General features: G+C 36.2%; 1 protein-coding gene across 5 annotated transcripts in view; it reads left to right on the forward strand.

The window, feature by feature from the left end:
- Positions 1–23,992, forward strand: part of Alpha-catr (alpha-catenin related) — an 81,907-nt gene that overhangs the window by 23,098 nt on the left and 34,817 nt on the right. For all 5 annotated transcript variants that reach the window (XM_076765964.1, XM_076765968.1, XM_076765966.1 and 2 more), the window contains one exon: positions 15,018–15,207. In XM_076765964.1, coding sequence (XP_076622079.1) covers positions 15,018–15,207 — 190 coding nt within the window. The remainder of the gene's footprint in view (positions 1–15,017; positions 15,208–23,992) is intronic.

A 23,992-nucleotide genomic window follows, 5' to 3' on the forward strand; every position in this document is an offset into this window, starting at 1 on the left:
TCTAGTTCTTCAATATTTAACACTATTTTATGAATATTATTTTCTACTTTATAAAATTCTTTAAATTATTTGCCCTCTGCAAATCTCTCGACTAATCTCCTATTTACGAGCTAATTTGCCGAGCTAATACCATCCTCTCATTAAGAATTTAAACATGAAAATATTTTTCTTGCACGTGCGTGTATGAAATACGACCATACAACTAAATTACACATAATCTATATTAAGAATTTAAAATTTAAAATTGTCAGATTTCGCCAAATGAATTTTACATTTTCTGAATTAATTTTTTGTCAAAGAATATTGTATTTACGAGGTTCAAGTTTCTCCTTAAAAAATTGTGTACTTTTCACAGTTTTTAGTTATTTAAAATTGTGTAATTTTGTCCTAAAGATGTTTCTCATACGACTTTAATAACGAAGATACATAGATAATCTCATCTATGCAGTCCACCCTGCATACATTTTTTATATATTGTGTTAAGGTTCTTGATATTTGTTCGAAAAATCATTTAAATATTCAAATGAATTTGACTTATCTTTAGGGACTTATTTCTAGACGCATTAACAAACTGTTCTTTGTGGATAAATACGAAAAGGAATTTTCTTTTTTTAGACCAATTAGAACTATAACAAACGTTTTCGTGTTACAATACATTATTTATGTTCAAGTATATAAGATTACGAAATTATAAATATTTTACTCCGAGCATCACATGAATGAAACACAAAAGATCAATATCGTTTTATTACAGGGTCGTAGAATGAAGTTAAAAATAGTTAGAAGCATAATACTAGCAAGTCTATTAAATTATAAAGTGAAAGATATTGTTAGCAGTACGTTATATCTGCTCCAAATCTTTAAAAACAAACAAGTCTCAAAAACCATCGGTTAATTTTTGTTTAAAAATGGCATTATAAATAATTCAAAACTAGTCGTTCTAGAAACTTTTCTTAGAAAGCATGAAGTATTCATGTAACGAATCTTGAGGAATTATTCAACATTTACGAACTCAATTTTCCAGTAACGTGTGTCCAATAAAGTGGTAACTTGATTTCCCTTTATTCAGTTATCTACGAATACGATTACTGTAGCTTGTGTTAAGGTTTGTGTAACATAAAATGACGCAACACTCGAAACATTACAAATTTAAGTCTCACAAACCAAAGAATAATACTGTCACTATACGTCAGTATGTTTATTATTTGTTACAATTAATTTCTTCCGCTTATTCTCTAATTATAGAAAGCACGAAATTATTTACTTCCACAATCATGTGATTGATTAACAAGTTCAGCTTAAAGGAAAATCATTCACAAGTAAATGTATTACATAATTTTAATCAATGCAGTTTCTAATTGTATTATTTTCACGTTTCTATTATTCATACGTGATATTTAAATGGCACTTTTAAAGCGCCCCGCTTTCTAAATCAGTGATTTTAAAACAACGCAGTGGAAGAGAAAATTGATTGCGATTGTCTCGTCGCAGTAATTCAAGAAACAATTGAAAACAAACATGTTCGTGCTTAGCAGGCATTATGCAAATTCGAACGTGGCTTTTAAAGCATGCACGTCATAGCATTAATTTTCTCGCTTCGTTTGTTACGACTCTTTTACTTCGTAACAAAGGAAGAACGGTACTATTTCACGTGCCAGTTAATAACCAATTAAAAAATTTACGTACGAATGAAGTTTTTCAGTCGCTTTGTAAATTAATAATAACGCGAGTGGAAAAGGGGACGATATGCTTGCAATGCGCAAAATTAGCAAAAATTTCTCTCGAAATTATTCTCGTGGATCCAACAACGATAATAACGATTCGAAAATAGAATATGGCTGTTAGTTTAAAAACGAGGTTCTGAAAACATTTACGCAGTAGCGAGGAAACAAGTCGAAACGGATAAACGGCTTTGAAACCATCGAATAGGTGAAAACATTTTCTCGATAAATTCTCACTGAATCGTCGATATAGGCCACTGGGAAAGTGGATTGTTAGTCGCCATAACAATTGTTGTAAAGCACAATAGAAAAATGAGTACTCTCATCAGCGTTGTTTTTATCGAGTTTACTAGCACAAGTAGATCGGTGATAAAAACAAATGTTATCATTATGTTGAAGAAAGACTCTCGAAAAAGGAACATAATTATGGAGATAAATAGCTTATTGTTTGTACTTTTTAGCAACGGTGGACGTTTATTAGTGAATACTAGAATTGATTTTTATTTTAAAGATTTTATTTGCCATCTGTTAAATTTCCTAAAAAAGTAAATTAAAATCGTTTTGGCTTTTCGTTATAGCCTCGATCCTGTTATTGTTCTCGTCATAACGACGTTCGATTGCACTTGAAATTTCGTGTCGCCCACGGTATCCATTACATTGATTTGATAAGTGCTATCTATGTCAGACGTGCAGTAAGGATTTCGTCCAGAATTCATGTAATCCATCACTTCCTCGGGAAATGCGCATTGAATGAAAACGAGGAGAAAAAAGAAACAAATGAGATGAAAGGAGGGTGCTCGAGGAATAAGTCTAAAACGGCGGCCGCATTTCTGCGAAACGACGCCTTCGGGGTGCCTTTTGATTGGTGTGACGTTCTAAGAATTCGAAATTAAAACGTACAGGCGAAATCTTTGGAAAATTTGCATTTAAGCGAGAACGAAAAACAGATCTTTCGCATCTATCGATGCACGTATTTTCTCTTGTTTTCCATACGTTCGTGTCAGAATACAATCTTCTAGTGCATGCTTAGGGTTGCTGTCAACGTCGTAGCATTTTTTCCAGTCATTCGTTGGAACTCCCTTTCGCGAATCCGAGAATTTACATTTAAAAAACTGATTTAATTAGGATCGCGCGTTAGCTGCACCCTCTTTGTCGGTTAATATATGCACAGACTGGCTGCAAGTGACAGTCGGTTGTAAATTTAAATTATACCATGATAGCCCTCATTATTCCCTGTATTTTTCAAAGCCTAGCTTGCGGTACAATTTAAGTCCGTGCAAATCATTTTTTTAAATGAAAAATAATACATTATTTCGTGAATAATAAACCAAATTTTGCATCGAAACGGATCGTAGTCGACTATTGTTTTCTTTTGATAGAAGAGAGAATCGGTTGCAATTATCCATCTGTGTCGAAAAACGAGTTAATGAGGATATACTTCAGCCTATTCAACGGTAGTGTGCGTTCTTCATTGTTATTAATTTATTAATTATAAGATTCGAGCCGTCGGTCTGCACAAAAGAATTTCACTCGTTAATTAAACGATAAATGTTCTCGAGCGTATCGCTTTGAAATTAATTACGTTAAGGGGAAAATTTCTTCTCGCTTGGTTATGCATTTTAATTTATTCCACGATCACTCGCGTCCCCGACATTAGATTCATCAACGGGGACGAGGATTTCATAAAATGTTACTCGTAAAATTGCCCGGGGGTTATAGATTCGCTAGTTGCCCTCGTGATTCGATCATCGTGCCTTTTCGGGAAAATCCCCAATGGAGAAACCACCCTTTCGCCGCCATTCTGTGTCTTCTTTTCTTAAGAAGGAACCACCGAGCTTTACTCTCGAAGCAAGGTGGTCGGAACCAAGCGAATCTTCTATAAAACCCAGCTTATTAGTTTCTGCTAGGAACGTTTCGAGCAGATATATGATATCGTAAAAGAAAAATTATTAGCCTCAAGTTCTAAAACTTTTTACCATCATTCAGTTCCACGAAGATACAAGTACGAGAATTATGTTTCTTGTATGTTTAACTCGAAATTACTAGGTTATTACATTTTTTACAGTACTCGCATCATTGATTCTGATTATCAGTAATTTGAATCAAACGTTGTTCTATTGCAATTATACCAACAAATTTCAGTCATAAATAACGATTATTGTGCAATCGAAAAGTTTAGAAATATTTAGCAATTTGTTTTTTTTCTAAATGTGATTTGTATTTTATCGAAGATAACTGTTGAATTGTTTCCATTGTCTTATGCTACGAAAGATTCTGTATATCGATATACAGAGCTACGAGAACACTGGAAAATCATTTTATGAAATTTGGAAGGAAATCGAGGAGATGAGTTTACGTACCGTTTGCATTGCAATAAAACTCCGTTCGACTGATTCTCCAAGCACACTTTCTGTCGAAGCTTCACTTTGAGATGGTGAGATTGAGTGGTACTGAAAGACGTTTCCTAGTATTGATAACAGAAATTTCGTTTATGGTAGATCGTTGCAACTTGGAAGCTTTGTGTTGTGCAATAGAGAAAAGTGATAATATTGAGGTTGTTTGCAAGATTACGATCATGTTTATTGAACGAGTGATGGAGATATTCCAAAGTATAACAACATGATTCGAACACTCATTTTATCGCTTTCATTCGTTTCTGATGCTACAGATAATATTAGATCGTTTTTAAAGAATGTTTTGTTTATCTAAATCTAGAATAATTTTTGTTTCCTTTCAATTTAGACTTTTTCTACAATTAACAATCGAATAAACTGTAAAACGTAAAAGTGAAGAATTTTAAGTGAATTTTAGATACGAGAAATTTTTATAATCGTCCTCATGCGGATTAGCTACCACGCGATAATGAATATATCGTTCGAGTATGATTTCATCAAATCGTCGAAGGCATTGATTTCAGTCTTTACAGGTCATTACAGTCGCGACGAATCGTCTTCTGTGGCATATCTATGGAATCGCTTGGAATCCAATCATGGATAAACGGATTACGTTAACCCTGCACGCTGTATCTTTGTTTACATAGCAGTATCGCAAACCGGAGCATGATGCAAAACCATCATCCGTGTGACAAGGCAGTTTTCCCACTGCGAGGACGTTGTTCGGATGCTCATGCATACGAAATTAGGCCAAGCTACGGCGAATTTTCAGTTAAAAATTATTCTGAAATCGAAAATTTGGGAAACAGTAACTTGATAGAATATTTAATACGTTTATATCGGTCCAGTCAAACGTTCTTTAGAATTAGAAATAGGAATGTTATTGCATGATACGTGTTTTATTGCATCGAAATTCTATCTGCAGAATCAAAACCAATCAACACTCATATTACGTGTGGAAGATCATTATTCTTTCAAAATTGAATTGTGTTTATATTTCGAAGTCAATAATTTTGTAACGTGCAATATAAGTAAGGAGATAAAAGGAATCAAAATTCGATCTCCTCGTTTAATTCTTTCAAGCAATTATTTTATCGAAGAGAACGAGGGAAAGAGAAGGATCTTGAGGCATAAGAAGACTATGTTTCTATAAGACGATCGCAAAAAAACAGTCGACGGTTCGTAATCGATATTTGGCCACCGCGTTACAAAAGCATGAGGCATTTATAATGCATGTAAATTACACGTATGTATGTAACGAGCATCTAGCCTGATGGATATTAGTTCTGGACATTAATCGACGATTTTATCAAGACCCAGTGTAAATTTAGTTACTCCCGTGAACGCTCTATTATGTTTTACCACAGCTCACCTGTTACACGCAAGCTACTTGTGTCTACAAACTGAAATGCGTTGCATGGAAATTTCAATCGTTTTCGGATTCAACTTACAGCCACTCGATTGTTTAGTTATGAAAATGGGGGTTCCTATTATCATAAATCGTCACTCTCTACATCATCGACTGTCTTTAACAATTCCCATTTAACTTAATTGTGCTCTCGAAACAAAATTTGATCCCGTTTCATTTTCTTCGTTCAAACAATTTGTGTGTCAAGATCGACGTTGTAATTTCATTGATAGTCTAATTACGCGTATGAACATGTTTTCTTAATACGAAACCGAAGATTTATGCCAAACGTCTGATAATTGAGGCACGTCCAATTAGTCGAACTGCTGGCTTATACGAAACGTAGTCTTTTATATCTAAAAATATAAACAGACAAACTGGAGTGCGCGTATACTTACGGTTGTAAATTCACAGAAGAAAGAAAAAGCAGTTTCTCGTTCGAGTTCCATCTTTTTCAAAGCTTAACTTTATGAAAGCGAGATTAGTTGGTGAGCCAGTTAGTCGGAGACGGTACCAAAGTTTCGAAACTGCGCCTTTGTTCCTTTGGTTTCCTTCGCCAACCTCCGCGCGACGTCGGTGTTTGGGCGAACGACATGAACGAGATAGGCTTCGAACCTCGAAATACAGAGAAAGCAAATTGACTGAATAATTCATTTTACCCCCGTTTCCTAACTTCCGTTTCACGGGAATGAACTCGTTCGTAGCGTCACGTTCGGGCTACACCTTGGTCACCTAGCATTTATCTGGTCGAAACTAATAGAATCTTCCCGTTTGAGCAATTTAATGGGCTACATCGAGTAATTTCGCGACAGGACCTCCCATCGCCGTTCCATCTGTTTCCTCGTTTACTGCAAAATTAGGTCAGATTGCTCTGGCTGTTTTGAAAAAAAACTCACACGCTATTCAAGTGTTGTAAAATCACAGATACACGTACTGAAAGAGTAAAATAACAGGATTACGTACTCGTAGTACAGCTGCCACTGTTTCTGCAGTTACAGTCTACTAGCAATTCTAATAGTCCCGATAATACATTCTTTTTTTAATTTTCAATAAGCTGTAATTGTTAAAGAACCGTCAAACAAGTGTAGTGTAACAATTACGTTATCGATTATGTCGCACCAAGTGTTTAGAGATCATCGATACTGGAATGCTATTGTTTGCATGCAATTGAGGGTTTCCAAGAGACAAATTATGTTAATTACGTCTATTAACGTGGTCAATGTTGGTGAATGTTAATAAATGTAATTTTTGAGTCACAGTATAAAGAGTTCAATCGAATCGATCAACAGTACACTTATTATATCTCCAGTTAAAAATTATTTAAAATGTAATAGTTTTATTTAATGAGTAATACAGGATTTAAGATTTGAAAAACAAAGTTCAATCGCATATAATGTTACAATAGTTAATTAGTGCTTGAATCGCATACCATTATAAAAAATTTGCAGTATAATGTAAGATCGTTTAAGAACAAGTCGCTCGAAATTTAATTACTTCCCTGTAATCAAGTTTTCGTTTATACGTGTACAATTACGGAAGTTTTTGTGCTCCTCGTTTAAACTTTTTTCCGGTGTATAAAATTAGGTTAAACTCTTCACTGATTACAGCTTGAAAATTCGTTGGTACTTTGTCTTCGAGTTTTCTTCCCTTTTAAAACTAGGTTACCATTTCTCTGCTTATTTTCGCGATACCGTTAGTTACAAGATATTGGAGGTATTTGTAATTTAAAGTAAAAGCGTAAGATGAAGCTCTTTGACGAAAATTGCGAAAAGAATATTGAATGGCTGAATCGAAAACCAACCTTTAATCTGGAGCATTGTACTTAACGAACAATCATTTCAGGCTTGAATTAATTTCATTGGAATAAAAGTGAGGCCAAAATAAGACGAAAATCGAGAATACCAATTTATTGATTAAAACTTCGTTGCAAAGTTATTAGTGTTTAAAGTTCCATACTGACCGGACAATTTTTCGGAGAAAAAAAAATTTGAAATCGTTCTAAAAAAATTATTTTCAAGTACAGGGGTCAATTACAATCATTTTTGGTCAATAGACATACCCCCAAATTTCTACGCACTTTCGAGAAAAAAATTCGAGTAGGTTTAAAATTTTTCGGAGAAAAAAAAATTTGAAATCGTTCTAAAAAAATTATTTTCAAGTACAGGGGTCAATTACAATCATTTTTGGTCGATAGACATACCCCCAAATTCCTACGCACTTTCGAGAAAAAAATTAATTACCGAAAATGTCATGTCTGACCATTCGTTTAGACGTTCTACTGAAAATTCATGTGTATGTTCAAAACGTCATAACTTCTGAACGGATTGAAGGATTTTAATGTTTAAAAAGGTAAACGACGCGTATTTTAATGAAGAATATGTAGAAATTCTAACAATATTAAAAAAGTTGTTCCTTAACCCCGTAAAATGAAAAAAACCCCATAAAAATGGTTCAATTTTCAAACTTCTATAATAGTCAATGGATCTCATTGAAATTTAGTATAGAAGTAGAGCTCATAGATACCTACAAAAAAGTGTTAGAGAACTTTTCTGTAGGACGTCAAATAAATTCATAACGAATATATAAATCAGAATATTTTCTTTATTAAAGGAAACGATAGAACAGTCATTTAACATTTGCACGTAAAACTTAATTCATTTCAAAAATGAAATGTGTCGAAGGAAGACATCCAAGTGAAGAATGAATGAAACTGAATAAAGCTTTTAAAGAAAATCCAAAAAGGACTTTTCTTCTTCGCGAGTAAACAAAAAAGAATTCACTAGGATGTTGGAGCTTTAATAAGCCGTCTTTGGAATCTCGTTACTTTGCCAAGGGAAACATCCACTAGTAGGTAAATAAAAGACAGAAGTAAGAAAAGCGAAAAGGAAACAGGTAGCCAAGTTATATAGTAGAAATAGTCGGACCGTGGTTCAGGGGAAAATGGCAAAATGAGGAAGTTCTGTGACGGATGGCGCGAACGGTGTAAAAGCACAGCTCATGCATCTTTTATTAGAGCAGAAACCAGGGGGATGTCCCCTGTGACGTCGTGAGTAATCGTATGATAGGTCGAAGGATAGGAAAAGGTACGGGGTTGGAGGAGTCATGAGGAAATGACGAAGGTTAAATCATGTACACGCTAACAGTCATTTTAAAAGGTTTGAAATCCACAATTAACGTTATGGATTTTCGATTTATTTCTCTCGTACAAAATCACTGTCGTTTCAATTGTAATATCAGGTAGGAATATCTCATAGGAGCAAAGAATAAATAGCAGATGTTTGGCTTTTTACATACGTATGGCCACTCATTTTGAGAGACTCGACGCTCTAATTAACATCGAATTGAATATTCACGACCTTCTTCGAGTACTCGTCACGACCAAGTCCATCTTTCTACGATAAATGCAAGCAGTTTCGCATAACCATTGCGGGTAGTATCGTACTCGACGATTTCCCATATTTTCCTTAAATTCCACTCTTTGTTTCACACAAGTGAATTTCTTTTATTTGTACCACGTTGCGATTTGATATACGGAGGGTTGCTATAGTTAGTCAGTGACTGTATCCGTGAGAATAGAAAGAAACAAATTTTTTTTTTAAATTAAAAATTGATCTTTTCAACGTTCCTAATGGAAATTCCTCAATTTCGAATTAATCCTTCACACTCCTTAAACTCTGATATTTATAAATTTAATCGGTGCACGCGTGCATGCCAATTAGCAATTATCACACCAGAGTTTGCCGCTTAATATGCAAAATTTCTAAATTTATACAAACGGACGTGCGTAACGCGGCATGCATTAATTAACACGTGTACTTAATTGTACCGTGCTCGCGGTGCGGAAGGTTTTCCACAAAATGGTCGGCGATAAAAATGCGAGGAGTGCGTGAGAACGGTCACGTTAAAGGCAAAGAAAGAATTAATTGGCACAGAGGAACACTGAAAATCTGTTCGTAAAAGGAATGCCCATTCTGAGAAAACTTGGTTAGTTCGTGAACTTGGCTCGTTAGATGGAGAAGTGAACTGAGAGGGGTTGGAAGTGATTAAAGCTTGAGTTAATGTCACGCTTCGCATAATTTGTGCTTTTCGAGTTCAAGTGCCTGTGTTTCAGCTCCAATTTGTGCTACCACAGGGGCCGCTTCCCCTTGTTTTACTAAACTCGGATTAATACGACGGACTTGTTATTAATACCGTTGGCGTAGTTACTGATAAATATGTCATGTTAATTTTGCTCGTTAGAATGCAATCAGATTACGGTACAGAACATCGAACTACGCTACACAAATTAAAGTTAATGAATACCGCGTACTGCTAAAACAGTCTGCGCGATTTATCGTCCATTAAAAACAATTTTCCTCTTTACTGCTGAATTCTACTTTCACAAACGATATCATCGGAATATTATAAAATTGTAAATCATAATATACACTGAGTCGTAAATCCATTAGCTGCGTGATCTTAGTATTACTAATTATTACTTACTAAGTATTATTAATTATTGTATCTCCGAACATTAAAGTCTTTGTTATTCTACTAGTTTCAACTATTTATCAACGCGATTCAAACGAGGCAATCTTCCCCCATTTATCTTCGAATTCCAAACAGAATATGTTTACTGGATTTAATATTTTTTAATTTAATAATTTACTGTGATTCTCGTTTTTCGATAAAAATTTTCAAAGGATTCACGATGAAAGAACTGTTGTTAATTTACGTGCTCGTTAAAGTTGTAGAAGTTTATTAGTTGCAAGATTAACTACATGGCAGATACGGAATTTGCGATGCGGCAAACAAGTTACATGTAGTTTATGTAATGTCGTGTAATAACTTTCCTCCCGCAAGAAGGATGAACTTATGCAAGGAATTTGTTCTGTATAGCATCGCGCGATGTGTGGCCTCCTTATATTGAACTAATGAATTTACGAGCTCCTGTCCGACCACGCGAGTTGTACCACGAAGTTTTCATCGCAGTGTCACAAATCGTAAGAGATTGAAACGTATTCGAGGCACGGTACTTCACGAACAACCGTATATATCGAACGTATTTTCCAATATGAAATCCGTCTGGGGGCTCGAAGCATTACAAATCACGAGTAAATTTTGCTTCGATAAAATCAATAACGTCGATTATAGTCGTAACGGGTTATTCATCGGTAAACGTTATCGATCAACAATTTGTAATCGCGTTTAAAACAACCAAAACAGTGTAATCTGTACCCGCGAAGAAACGAAAACATAAATTGCATACTGAGAAACTTTATTGAATAAAATAGGCGTGCCTTTTGAACAGCAAACATTTGACTAGTTTGATGGATTTTTAAAATAGACTATGTTTCAGTCTGTACGTAAACGAAGAGGGCTCAATGTTTGTAAACTTTAATATCAAATTTAATTTCTTCTAAAATTCTAAATATATTATTTTAAAGGTTTCAAATACAATTCATAGTTTGCACAATGTGAATATAATGTATTATATTATATGGAAACTCTTACTTTTGGAGCGTCACACCTGTTCCGTTTCGAACATAATTTCAAATGGCCGGTCATAATTTTCCTATTTCCAAGGGAACGAAAATGTCGATATCGGTTTAACCAATTCCCGACATGCCATCGATTTGGTCGAACCGTTTCAAGAATTTTAAGGGGCAGGGTTCTCGTAGAATACGAAACCACAAGCATTAGGACAGTATCAAACTACGCGTTCCAAATCTTAATCTATAGCAATTCCCCATTTTATGGGCTTCTACACTACGCCGCAAAATATTTAAACAATGTAATACACTACATTCTATTTTAACCAGCAATTTATATTTTTTGAAAAGAAATATCCTGATACAGTACACGTCTGATCCAAAAATATTCGAATTTTGATATGACTATTATCGATATCTTCTGTTAAAGGCTTCAATTATTCCTCGATTCTATTTAAATCTCGTTGCTCTACTTCGCATATGTCGTACGAAGTTCTCCAATAATGCACTCGTGATCCAAAATAACCAAGTATTAATAATTTCAAAACAATAATACGGTGTTAATATGCAAATAACCTTCAATAATAAATTACCAATTAACTGAAGGAGGAAAACGAATTTTATAATTTTCTAGAAGCCAAAATAAGGCGAAAATCAAGAATACCAATTTGTTGATGGTGGCTTTGTTAAGAAGTTATTAACATTTAAAGTTCCGCCAATACTGAATTTTTTTCTCGAAACGGAGTAGGATTTCGTGGGTATGTCTGTTGACCAAAAATGATTGTAATTGACCCCCACAACCGAAAATAATTTTTTTAGAACGATTTGAAAAATTTTTTTTTCGCCGAAAAATTTGAGCACCGCGATTTTAAAATAAATAAATAGTAACGTCACGAATATTTTTCCCAACAATTGTTGCTAATTTGCCACATCGGGACGAAACGTGTACGTAAAGCACCGTGGATCGAAAATGATAGCTAAAACGGTGACGTAAATCGGTCCGATCGTTTCCCAAAGGGAAGCCATCACCTTTGTTAACGTTTCCCTTTGGAGCTTCCAGCGAAAAACGTTTTCCCGTGCGATGATTCGCGATTGTATCGTGGCATAAAAGAAGCCAGACGATAAAGATAAGAAAATTCGAGTCTCGTCGATGCTCGAAACCTGCGTTCACCCTTCGGTGGGGGGGGCAGTGTCTGCGCGGGGTAAACGTCTGTCGCGTCGAAAAGTAAATGTAACGAGAGGGAAACGCGTAAACCACTCTGACCTCGTTCCCTTCGCCGTGGCGATATTAAAATTTTCCGCGTGCTCGCGGTGAAATGTGACAGATAGGGATAAGTCCTGCCTAAAACGAAAACTGTAACGGCGACAATGCACGGACCGGAGAGAAAACGAACCCCTGCGCCGAGCGACGTCACGTAACTCCGTTGCTCTTGTCTGGATCCGCGACATTTGACAATGCCTGGAACATAGACCCGCGAACCATGAGTCGACTATAGGTGTAAAGATCGCGTCGGTGGTCGTGCACGTTTCCTCGTATGTGTTCATTCGATTGTACGCATTCACGTCGCAAAACAATACCTTCGTGTCCGTCCCTTTTCCGATATTCCCTCTTCTACTCCCGTTTCTCTCTGTCAATTACTCTCCTATTTCTTCCTCTGTTCCTCTTCCAAGCCCTCGTTGTTACCGACTTCTTGCCTCGCCATGCAGATAGCGCGGGTTCCACCGTTCTTCCTATGCGCTGATTTTATCACTCTAATTTCACGTTACTCGTTTATTCGCCTCATTTATTAACACCGTAAACTGCCCTGGGACCAATTAACGTTTTTCGAGCTAGGAAAATGGTTGGAAAATGCATCTTGATTAGAAAAACGGGGGACGAAGTTTTTAGATGCTTCTAAAAGGAAGATTTTTAAAAACGTGTGCGATGCAATTTTTGTTGAGAAAAACATTTTATCCTTCGTGACACCCTGTGGAAACCTAGTCGTTTAGAAAAACTTCGTCAAGCGATAATATGCTTTTTATATATTCGTAATTTAATGCACATTTCAGTTACAAGAATTGAAGTAACGCGGTTTCGAATTGTCTGAAAGCAAAATTTTAGACGGGTACGCCACTTAGTTAACAGATTAGCACCCTTCGGTATACAAAACAGAAGTTAAACGACGTAAAGTTCTCCCAAGCATACGGAATTACAACGCACTTCAAAGGCTGACGATAATTGGCACTAAGCGCGGAATGCCAAGTACCAACTTCTAGAAATCGGATAGTAAATAAGACTTGGACTAAAGGCTCCGACAAAGAGAATTGCCTAGGTAAAACCCTGACCTTTTAACGAGCTTCCAGAGTCGATATATACGATTCTAATACTTCTACCGTAAAATTTCGTCTCTTGCACATTATTAGCAAAAGAAATATTAGACCCCGCGGGGACCATTTATGTCTTTTCACCTTCATCCCCGATTTTTGCTCCAGTTTTCATCGTCCTTTTCGCACCTCCTTCCTGCGCAAACTTTTATACGCGTCTACACATATGTGTAGGTATATATGATATATACATTTTGCTCTGTACACATAGATTCTCCTTTACATCTTCCCTTCGCTCTGCTCGTTCTTCTTCCCTCGACCTGTTTCTGTTTCCGTCCCTCTTCGCCCAGAAACCATCCCCGTCCGCGTCTCCTCCTCGTTTTTCTTCGCGTCTGTCTGTCTGCCCTCGACTGCAGGCCTCGCGAAACAGTTTAAGAGGGGCGGCGGCTAAATGCATTGTCCGATTGTGTGGAAAATGAGGTATATAGACCCCTGCAGCTACAGGCCAAGTAACGGGGTTACTCTCGTGCAGCTTTCTTGAATACACGTTTGGCATTTACGAGGAAGATGCAGAGGGCGGAGGGACAGGGAGGATCTGTCTGGTCGTTAGCCGGCAGACAAAACAATCCGAGCGTAGGCGCTTTCCATTACAAGCGGAGGAAAGCTTCGCGTGTGTCGGTAACGCTTGTTTTTTTCACAGCAACGTACACCGAGACGATGCATTAATTAGAGCTGGTTTGAACTTGGGTAATAATGAGCCCTGCCTCTCTCTCTATCCCGTATTTTCTCTTATTTTTATATTCAAGATCGGCGATATTCGAGGACTCGTATTTAGCTGGGAATACTTTTTCAACATTTCATCCTTGGGTGCTCGATTAGGAACGTTCGTAATTAAACAGAGAAATTATTACATTATTTGAAGTGTCCATGTCTGAAATCTATTAATTTATTACCACGAGTAACGAAATCATCCGATAAACATGCATCGTAGCATTTATTTTAATTAAATTCGCCATTAACGACAGTATTATTGCATGGATCTCAGGGTATAAGTGTTTTAACGGAAAACAATTAAAATTAGTATATAAACTCGTAACTAACGAGAGACGCTGTAGATCGGTGGTTTTGTGTAATGTATCGCGTCTATACATTATGTTCGTGGAAATTCAAGCAATTTACGAGAGTTAATCTGCTCGAATTAATTCATTTTAAACAGCTAATTTATTCACAGCTAAAATGGTAACTTGGTGCTGTGCCAGGCAAATACATACCCTAATTCTGTTCTCGTTACTGCATGTCTACCGAGCATACACTTTTTCTTCCATATAAATGTACCCTTGTAATTTTGGTAATAATTTTGCTATACGTGTCGCAGAATAAAAATTGTCGACCATTTAGATCTCACGTAAATAAAATTCAACTTTATCTACGCATGCAGTCTGGGTATTTTGACCTGAAAATTGAGGATTCTTTACCATTCGTGAACAAATAATTGGATCAGTGTAACATTGTTTCTAGCATACTTCAAAGTTTTATTTACATCAGAATTTCCGGGTTCAAGTACTTTCCTTGTTAGCACCATTGTTATTACGAGGGTCTACCAAGCAAATAATGTGATCTGCGTCACGATAGGATTTAATATGTTCGTTTGAGTAATTGTTGCCTTCGATCAAGTGTGTTAAAAGTATCGTAACCCGTTTGTCTTTATTAATTTTTCCAGATCTCTACGTTGGTGTCGCACAGAGAACGTCCGCTATGTTCGGACAGAAGTCTACATGCGGTCGCCAGAGTCGGACAAGCAGTAAATCTGGCGGTCGAGAGGTTCGTCACTGTTGGCGAGACCATCGCAGATGACAATCCGGAGATCAAACAGGATATGTACGAGGCATGCAAGGACGCAAGAGTTGCTGGTGAGTCGTTCTTTCGCATTAAATCCTAAAGAGCAGCGACTCTGAAGCATTTTTCCCTGCATATCCAGCCAAAAAATGATCAAATCACGTACCACTTTATGAGTACTATCTATTCATATACGCGAAAACATTTTTTACTGGATAATGTTTCGTGTAAAATTCAAAAAAATTATTATTTGTTCTTCCCCCTTTATCCTCTCCATGTAGATATTATTACCTTAATACTTTTTGTTTTCCTATGATATTTTTACCTAAGCTCCGGCTGATGGGTAAACATTTAAAGCAAACAACAAATGATTTGCGAACCTATAGTTTTAATACAGCCCTCAAATGCGTCTAATTTGATCGAATGATTATAAGCAATCTCACTGCCCATAAAGTAAAACAAACACAAATAATATATGCTTGAATTACTTTATCGTACTCGAATTAAATAAATCGTGCCTTAAATTTTTGAAACACAGAAATAAAATTTAAAATTCCATTGTAGCTTTTAAAGACAATACCAATGCTGTTCGTTCTCGTATATCATCCACGTTTGCCTCGTACAGAGTTCCAAGCGCATCGTGAATTATAATTTCACGAAAAACAATGATCAATGAAGTTTCACGGTTACGTATGCAGAAGTTGCCCCGCCAGGATTCATATATCAAAGCTTGTTATGCAAATAGAAAGCTCCTAAAAAGTCGCACGAAGATTCTAAAGACGTTTGTCACGGGTTGTCCCTTCTAAAAGCTGAAAAAGTATCTCTCGGTAGGCATTCATGCTCGTGCTGACGCTGAGAGGCATACAATCATTGTACCTCCAACAAGTTATGCTGTGGCTTGACTTCGCTATACCGCGCTCTCTTGACAGTTGGAACTGGGTATCAATGCTCTCAGCGACTCTCCAGGTGCAAATAAAATCTCTGGGAAAACGCTACTTGCCCTTGAAATTTCATCCAGATCTGAATCTCCGCGCTCCTCCACTTTTATCGCGTATTCGCGAAACTCGGGATCGTACGAGTTCATTTCCCTGCCATTTTACTGCTTTTGCATGGTAATTCATGATTACTACAGAACCTCGGTTATTCCAACTAGTTATAAGACAATTTAGAAAATTGGTTTTTAAATTGCACGATTTAACAGAGGCTTAGAGGCAAGTCCAGTCAAAAACAATAGAACAAACGCAAAAGTGGTTGGAAACATATGTTCCACCCCATTAAAACTTTACTCCCAGTGCTTATGAGCTTTGTTTAATCGCTTCGTGTAACGTAATTTCTGTGCATTCGAAACAATTATAAAATGAGTGCATTCGTAATTCGATGTAACAATATAGTGCATAATTGACTGCAATTATAGAAGAAATTGTTGGAATTCTCACAAACAAGTAATAATTAATGTAGGATTTTAGTTTTTTCGTTGTTTTACTCGCGGATTTTTTGCTCGAAATTTTTCTCGAAAATCCTCGCTTTGTCTATTAACATTCTCGTGTTCCGCCTTGGTTTTCGCGTTTTTTCCGATTCACGCGGACCGCCCCCGAACAGAAACACTTCTCTCCGATCTATATCGGTGACGTACGAAGGAGTGCCTCTGGCTAAAAGCTCTGAATATCGTCGCCAAGAGGACATAAATGCAAACTCTCGTATGCAACTTTGCAGAAAGCCTTGGTAAGAATACGCAAACTGGAGGAAAAAGTCGCTTATGCCATGCTGGAAGTACTTCTGGAAACAATCTCTCAGAAGTAGTCTGTAACAAACACGTTCGTCCTCAAACTTGAATATTCTGCTAATAGTGTAAGGACAATATAAAAGCGGGCTTGCGAGTTTTTTGTACTAAAAAACAACGTTTGTAATAGGGAAACTAGGGAAAAAACGGTTTCCTTACTTTGCGTCAAACTACTTGCAAACCTGAAACGAACGTAAGAGTTTTGGAGGCATAATCGCGATGATAATAACAACATTGCTCCTTATAACCATTACTTCACTTTTTCATCGTTTTAATTTCTGAACACTTTGGTATCAAACCATTTCATATCTTCTTTCTCCAACGATCTAATTTATTAATAATATCGTGATACTATTCTGGTGTAAATAAATCAGTGATAGAGCTTTTGATGTCATATTTCCCTCGAATTTAATCTCGATCGTATTACTGCCATTCAGATAATTATATGGTTCATTGATAGGCTTCATTTGCAGACGTCCCGCGTGATTAGAGGATTGTCATTCAAAATATATGAGCGAGGCAGTATGACGTACCTTTAATTTATTCTGTTTATTATACCTTGCTGCAAATTGAAAGGTTTTCCGTAGTTCAAAAATATTCACACTACGTTCGATTTTGCGACTTTTATATTAATAATATGAATGAGAGTTCTATGCTTCGTTGTGAGAAAAGAAAAATGTTTCAAGTGTCATCTAATACTCGTTTAAGCAGATTCGTTAAAGGGACGTGCTCTTAAGTTCCAAATTCTTAAAGCTGAGCGTGTTTTCGTAGTGAAACGAATGCCAAAACGTATCGCGGGAGCAAAAAATGGGTACGTCATGGCCCAGATTCGAAGGTCCTTGAAAGATTTTTCGCCATCTTAAGCGGAGCCTTGAGCAATGTCTCCTTCAGATGGAATCCAACCAACAAGAAGTTGCCGAAAGCGTTTTCTTTTCGGTTATCCGTTTTCTCCACGGCGGTACTCGATGAATCGACGTAAGAAATCACCGAAGAATCGAGCCACGACTTGTTTTCGAGATAAAGTACAGACATTTTGGTTACTCGGGGTGCTCGAATACCAATGGGCATCGCTTAAGCGAATTGCGCCAATTTGTTTGCAATTTACAATCTGAGACAGTTCTTAGTGCTGACGAAATATTTAAAATGCATTTACTACCTGCAATCGTGCATATCTAGGGGTTTAGAACGGTCGATGAGAAACAAATATTCTTAAATATTTTTCTGAGAACTATCTTGTAAATAAATTTATTTATTATTCCCTTCTCTAGAATGAAATTTAACGGTATACCATAATGCAGTCGAAACAGAAACTGTACTGAAGTTGAATAAAAATAATTAATAAACTTGTATGTAGGACGTATAGAACAAATTTAATATAAAAATATCTGGAGACAAATTGTATTAGATGCTGTGAGCTAGCCCATGCAACTGTAAGTCAAATGATAAATATTAAACTCAATAGTAACATAGGATGAGTGATTTGATTGTAAAAGTTCTCACGTAAGCTGTCGATTGATACACTCAGCAAATAGTTCAGATTCTATCGAATTGAGTTACTGACTCGTGAAAGAGAATGAATATCTTATGATTTTAAGATTATCCCAGATGGTACGTCTGTACGGCGTAAAAGTTTCTCCAATTGAAACAAATAATTCCCTCCACTCTGAACTGTGCTTTCATTCGTTTCTTTCAAGTCGTTATCGTTACTCGATCGTCCATAATCGAAACAATTCCTTTCGTTCTTTGTTTTCCCATTTTATGCCATTCAATTAAACCGAAATTCGAGATTTTAATCTGATGGTCTCAAGATCAACATTTATTTCGCTTGTATGTATAATTTTATAGATTGTAGATTTAGACAGTACTGTATCGCCCAAATAATGAAATTTACAAGTTGTTTTCTTATGTTTTTAATTAAATGGTATTCTTCGGGCTATCAAGATTTATATTAGAAGTTTCGCAGACCATATTCTCCAACTCTGGCTTTATTAATCGTTCATAAATGTATACAAATCTACCAGCCAGCAGTGTTTTTATAAAAAATGTCCCGTCAAGACGTTACGCACCTTGGTTTCTTTGAGAATGGCAATAAAACCGCGAAGAAAATATACCACAAAGACCTGCTGGAAGGAGCATTAAAGCCCCTCAGTATGACTCCCTTCTAAAGGCAAAGGTGGATTCTCCGACGAGACATTTCTCCACTTTATAAAGCAAGAATAACTTTAAAATGGATACCGAACAATGTCGACAAGTTCGTTTCAGCTGAAAAATCTAGTAGTCCAGACTTAAATAGTACAAACTGTGGTCAGAGCTAGAGAACCTCTTTGTCAAAATTTGAGTAACAAGAGTAGCTTTTTAAATAATCTTGGAGACCATATATTATTTGCCCAAAAATAAAAACTTTGTCCACGTAGAACGTTTCATAGAGATAATTTTCTTATTTCTCTTACGAAAGCTCGATATACTCGTAACTCGTAACAGATCTTATGGCAGTAGTACAAACTGTGGTCAGAGCTAGAGAACCTCTTTGTCAAAATTTGAGTAACAAGAGTAGCTTTTTAAATAATCTTGGAGACCATATATTATTTGCCCAAAAATAAAAACTTTGTCCACGTAGAACGTTTCATAGAGATAATTTTCTTATTTCTCTTACGAAAGCTCGATATACTCGTAACTCGTAACAGATCTTATGGCAGTACTAAGTCGATCGAGGGGAATACTGACTCGGCAAATTGAATATTGGTAAATCATGAAATCGAGGACACTCGAATGAAATGGAGATTATCTTCGCCGAGGCAGAATAACGGTTTCCCTCTAACTGTCTCAAAAGAGCAGCGATATTAGAATTTGCAAAGGTCAGAACAAAAGTGATATCTCTAGTAGGGCGATTCCTATCGCACGTGAAGTCCATTGTAACTAATCCGAGTCCTGTGAACGATAACGTGGGGTGGAAATTCACGGCGATGTGGCACGCAATGTATCCGAATAAATCGTTGGAAGCACTGGTGTCATGTATATTCTATACGTACATTGTTATTCTATTTAGTGCTGACAATACTCCTGCACAAAAGTATCCAGAAATTTATAATTCCCTGCAGTGTACGTATTTATTAATCGTGGACTGTTTTCTTTCGATCCGTTTATCAAAATAAAGTATATGGACTAATTATTAGAATCTCATATTTGTCTTTTTATTATACAAGCAAAAGAAAAACTGACAAAATGGTAATTTCAATTAAATTATATTCACTCTGCCTCAGAAGTAGTAATATGGTAATATCATACTGGTTTCTTAAATAGGTAGTCATTAATTGTATTCTATTAGTCACAATTTTTTTTAAATATCATCTAAGACTGAAATTGTCTTCAACGTAATAATAAAACTTACTATTTTTTAACAGAAGATAATTCAAGAATGACGTCGTAATATCAATCTCTCCGAGGAAAAAATTTGTTTGATAATTCAGTTCTTTTATCTACTGTGCTTCTGGGTCTAGAAATTCAATTCCAGGAATACTCAAATGAAATGATATCCTTTGTACAAGGAACCTCTCTAGAATTTAATTTCATTTATTTCGCGATCGCTCCTTAGAGAAGTAATTACTCTATGGTAGTAACAGAATGAAATTAGTAAATGAACTTTAATTGTATAAGGAAGCGCGATACGGTGCTGTGAATAAGTATACGCGCGAACATTTTTTTCTGCTAAACGGTCTATAAAAAAAGTTTCTTATGCAAAATAACTCTCGTAGAAAATGTCAGACAGCTATTTGTCACATTTTATAGCATCGATAAAAAATTTCAAGACCATTTTTCAGCGAGTTAATACGATTATCTGCTATCGTGGATCGAAATTGTGTTTCGCATCGTAAACGAGATTGATGGTGTATCAAAAAATGTTTAAACGCAATATTGGACGTCAACAAACCGACGACGCGTTCGCGAAATTGTTGAGTTATGTCACGGAAGATTCAATCGCGTCGATCAATCGAATAGTAAGAATTTAATAAAGACCGCAATGACTATTAGGCCACGATTAATTGTTAATTGAATCTCTGATTCGGATGCAGACGAATCTGGGCGCGGATCCACCGGAAATTGCGACGATTTCATCCACAAGAACGATTGTGTCCGCGGTGGACTACAATTTACGATACACAGACTCGAAAATTCGCGATAAATTCAACCAGCCACGCGGCTATCTCGTACATTACGAAGTATATTTACGAGCAGCATCATGCACGAGCAAAGTGAGTTTTCTGCGGAAAGAACTAAATTTCGTAACAAGTAGAATTTATAATGTAAATCCATTCGAATAGAAAATCAATACCTTTGCGTAACATTGAATCCGTGTTCAGTTCATTTATAATGCATTTTAATAATTGATATAAATAATTCACTTTGTCCTCTCAGTGAGCGCTTTGCATCGTTAAAACGTACTATCTTTCGATTGAAATTAAGAAACGTCAAGTACAATAAAGGAAGCACTTTAATAGTTTCGTTTCTTCAACGAACGTACACTCCGAAGATTTCTTATCTTCAACGATCGTACACGTACGGAGATAGCGAGGAAAAGTCAGCAGATAGTATCAACGAACGAATGACGTGAGAAAATGTAGTACGAGGTCGAAAGTCAAGAGGTAGACAACGATAGTTAAGAGGATAAAGACGAGGAGCTATACCGAGGAGGTTAAAATCGACAAAGGCGAGAAGTTCAGATTTCTCTGTGTCTCGACTCAACCTATACTGATTCTTAGCAAATGTCTATTTTCTTAGGATATTCTATTCGCGTTTCCTGGCAATTAAACACCTGTAAACTTTATCTGATTAGAGAAAAAAGAATTAGAATTTCGTACAAAATCATTTTACAGAATTTAACCATGCAAGAGTAAGATATTAGTAAATTAAAATTTGCTAAAAATATAATGTGCTCTTCTTTGTTCGTATTATTTCTTTCCTGATGTTCGAGTCTACTGTTGCTCGTAAAATACAAGTTTTTAAAGATCGTTTCCCTAAGAAAATTGCATTACAGCCGTTTCTAGTTTTCATCGATGAATGCCCACGTTCTTGGAACGAGCCTAAGCGTATATTGAGACAGTTTAACCTCCGATTACTGGTTTTTTTTTCGTGAAACAGAGCCGTTTCAAATGTTTCGTAGTCTTGGAGTGCTTTACGGACAAAGACGAGCCGGGAAAAGTGGGAAGCAAGTAAGGCAAAGCAAGCAACACCGTCCAGGGAGTGGCTAAATGCCAAGAGATATATCGTCATGAACAGTGTGCATAAATTTCGAAATGAAGCTATCTTATTATTGCTATCTTGCCCTTATTGTTAACGATCCACGAGTCAGCGATCGTTTTTGGCTTCAAATTCCTACAACAACCTTTTAATATTGTTCTTCCTGTCGAGAGACTGTCCACGTATGCTGCATCAATGTCTACTTGATGTATTCTTAGAAATGTTTCAATTAAGAGTACGATGGTGGGGCCATGTCGCTTTAGGCTCACATTTAGAAGCTTCTAAGATGTCAGAGAATGGACTTTAGCAGGTTCCTAATTTTACGAAGTATAAAATCACATTATTTATTGTATATTTTAATATATTCACGCTCACTGACATTATTTTCTATGGTTGACCACAAGAGCTTTTCATTTTTATTCTGTTAAATTGTACGCAGATAATTATATAATAAAAAACGTATTATGATGTAGATGTTGCATTCCTCTTCGAATATGGTATTTATTATTATTATATTTACTGCAAAAGCAAGCAATTAGCTTAATGTACAGTTCAAATGAAATTAACGCAGGAAATTAAAGTACAAACTCATAGTTAAGAATTCAGAATATGTAAATATTTCTTGTATTCCAAAAAATTCTTATTCCTCAAATTGATTTTAGAGAAAATCTGATTGACCATTGTGTTATACTAACATTTCATATAGAGACGCTATTAACAAACGATCGAAGGAATAATAATTCGATATTTGATTTGTGGATTAACCGAGAGTGATTGTAAAGCGCGCGTTTGGAAATTCCGATGTTGGCTTTTGCTCGAAGAAAACGGCTGCTGTGTCGTCGTCCACTAATAACTGCATCGATCAACGGTGAACAGTAACTTCTTCCACAGTCTGTGTACCCTTACGATAGACGGCACTCTGCTATTTTTATCCCAACTACCTTTTAAGATCGGGTCAAGTCAACGTGCAAAACATTTATTAACCCCCGAGCATTTTTCAACGAAGAATGAGGCCGGGTACATCGTTTTGGCAGACGTCGAATATTTTCACACTTAACTTCAAAGACTTTTCTGCCTCTAAAATAAAATCTCGATGCCTGTCTGACGTTAAGCGAATCAAGTATTCTTAATTATCCTCATACCGTAATTTGAGACGGTATTAATATTTGATACACACGATGCAGAGTTAGGTAATAGTAGTGGATTGCTTTGTTGCAAAAATAAATCTTTTAAATTTATATTCGGTAGACTAATAAAAATTTCATAAGATCTCAACGCGTTTTTACTTTTAAGTAATATTCGATACAATTATTACTTCCAGTTTCAATCTACATCGTTTCGAGAAATTTTAAAATAGAAAATCTCACGCTTGAGAATAGTATCAAATGTCTAAACGAAATCCATTTGTTTAGCTACAGAATTTCTCGGAAACGATAAGCGAAAATGATTCGATGTTCTAAAGTGGATTTAATTCAAAGTGGTTGCACACTTCCCAGTGCATATGTCAGCCGATTTCTACGAACGTGCCAAGTTTGTGTACGAGTCGTAAATTCATTTAGCGGTGTGACAGTTATAGCGAACTGTAACATCGACGTTACACAGTATGTAGAAAAAACAAACATCGCGTGTCGAATGCATTTTGTATGCAAGGTGAATATCCGCGAACACGTGCAGTTTAGTGCAACGTGTTTGACATGCACTCGATTGGCAGTGCATTTCATATCGTAACACGTACGATACGCGATCCTGAGGGATTAATCAGACAACCGGAAAGGGAACGTTAGCATTCGACGTGGAAATTGTTAATATTTCCGAGCGAATTTCAGATTTCTGATTAGCGAATA

The sequence above is a fragment of the Colletes latitarsis genome, chromosome 5, assembly GCF_051014445.1.
Source record: "Colletes latitarsis isolate SP2378_abdomen chromosome 5, iyColLati1, whole genome shotgun sequence".
Classification (NCBI taxonomy): Eukaryota; Metazoa; Arthropoda; class Insecta; order Hymenoptera; family Colletidae; genus Colletes; species Colletes latitarsis.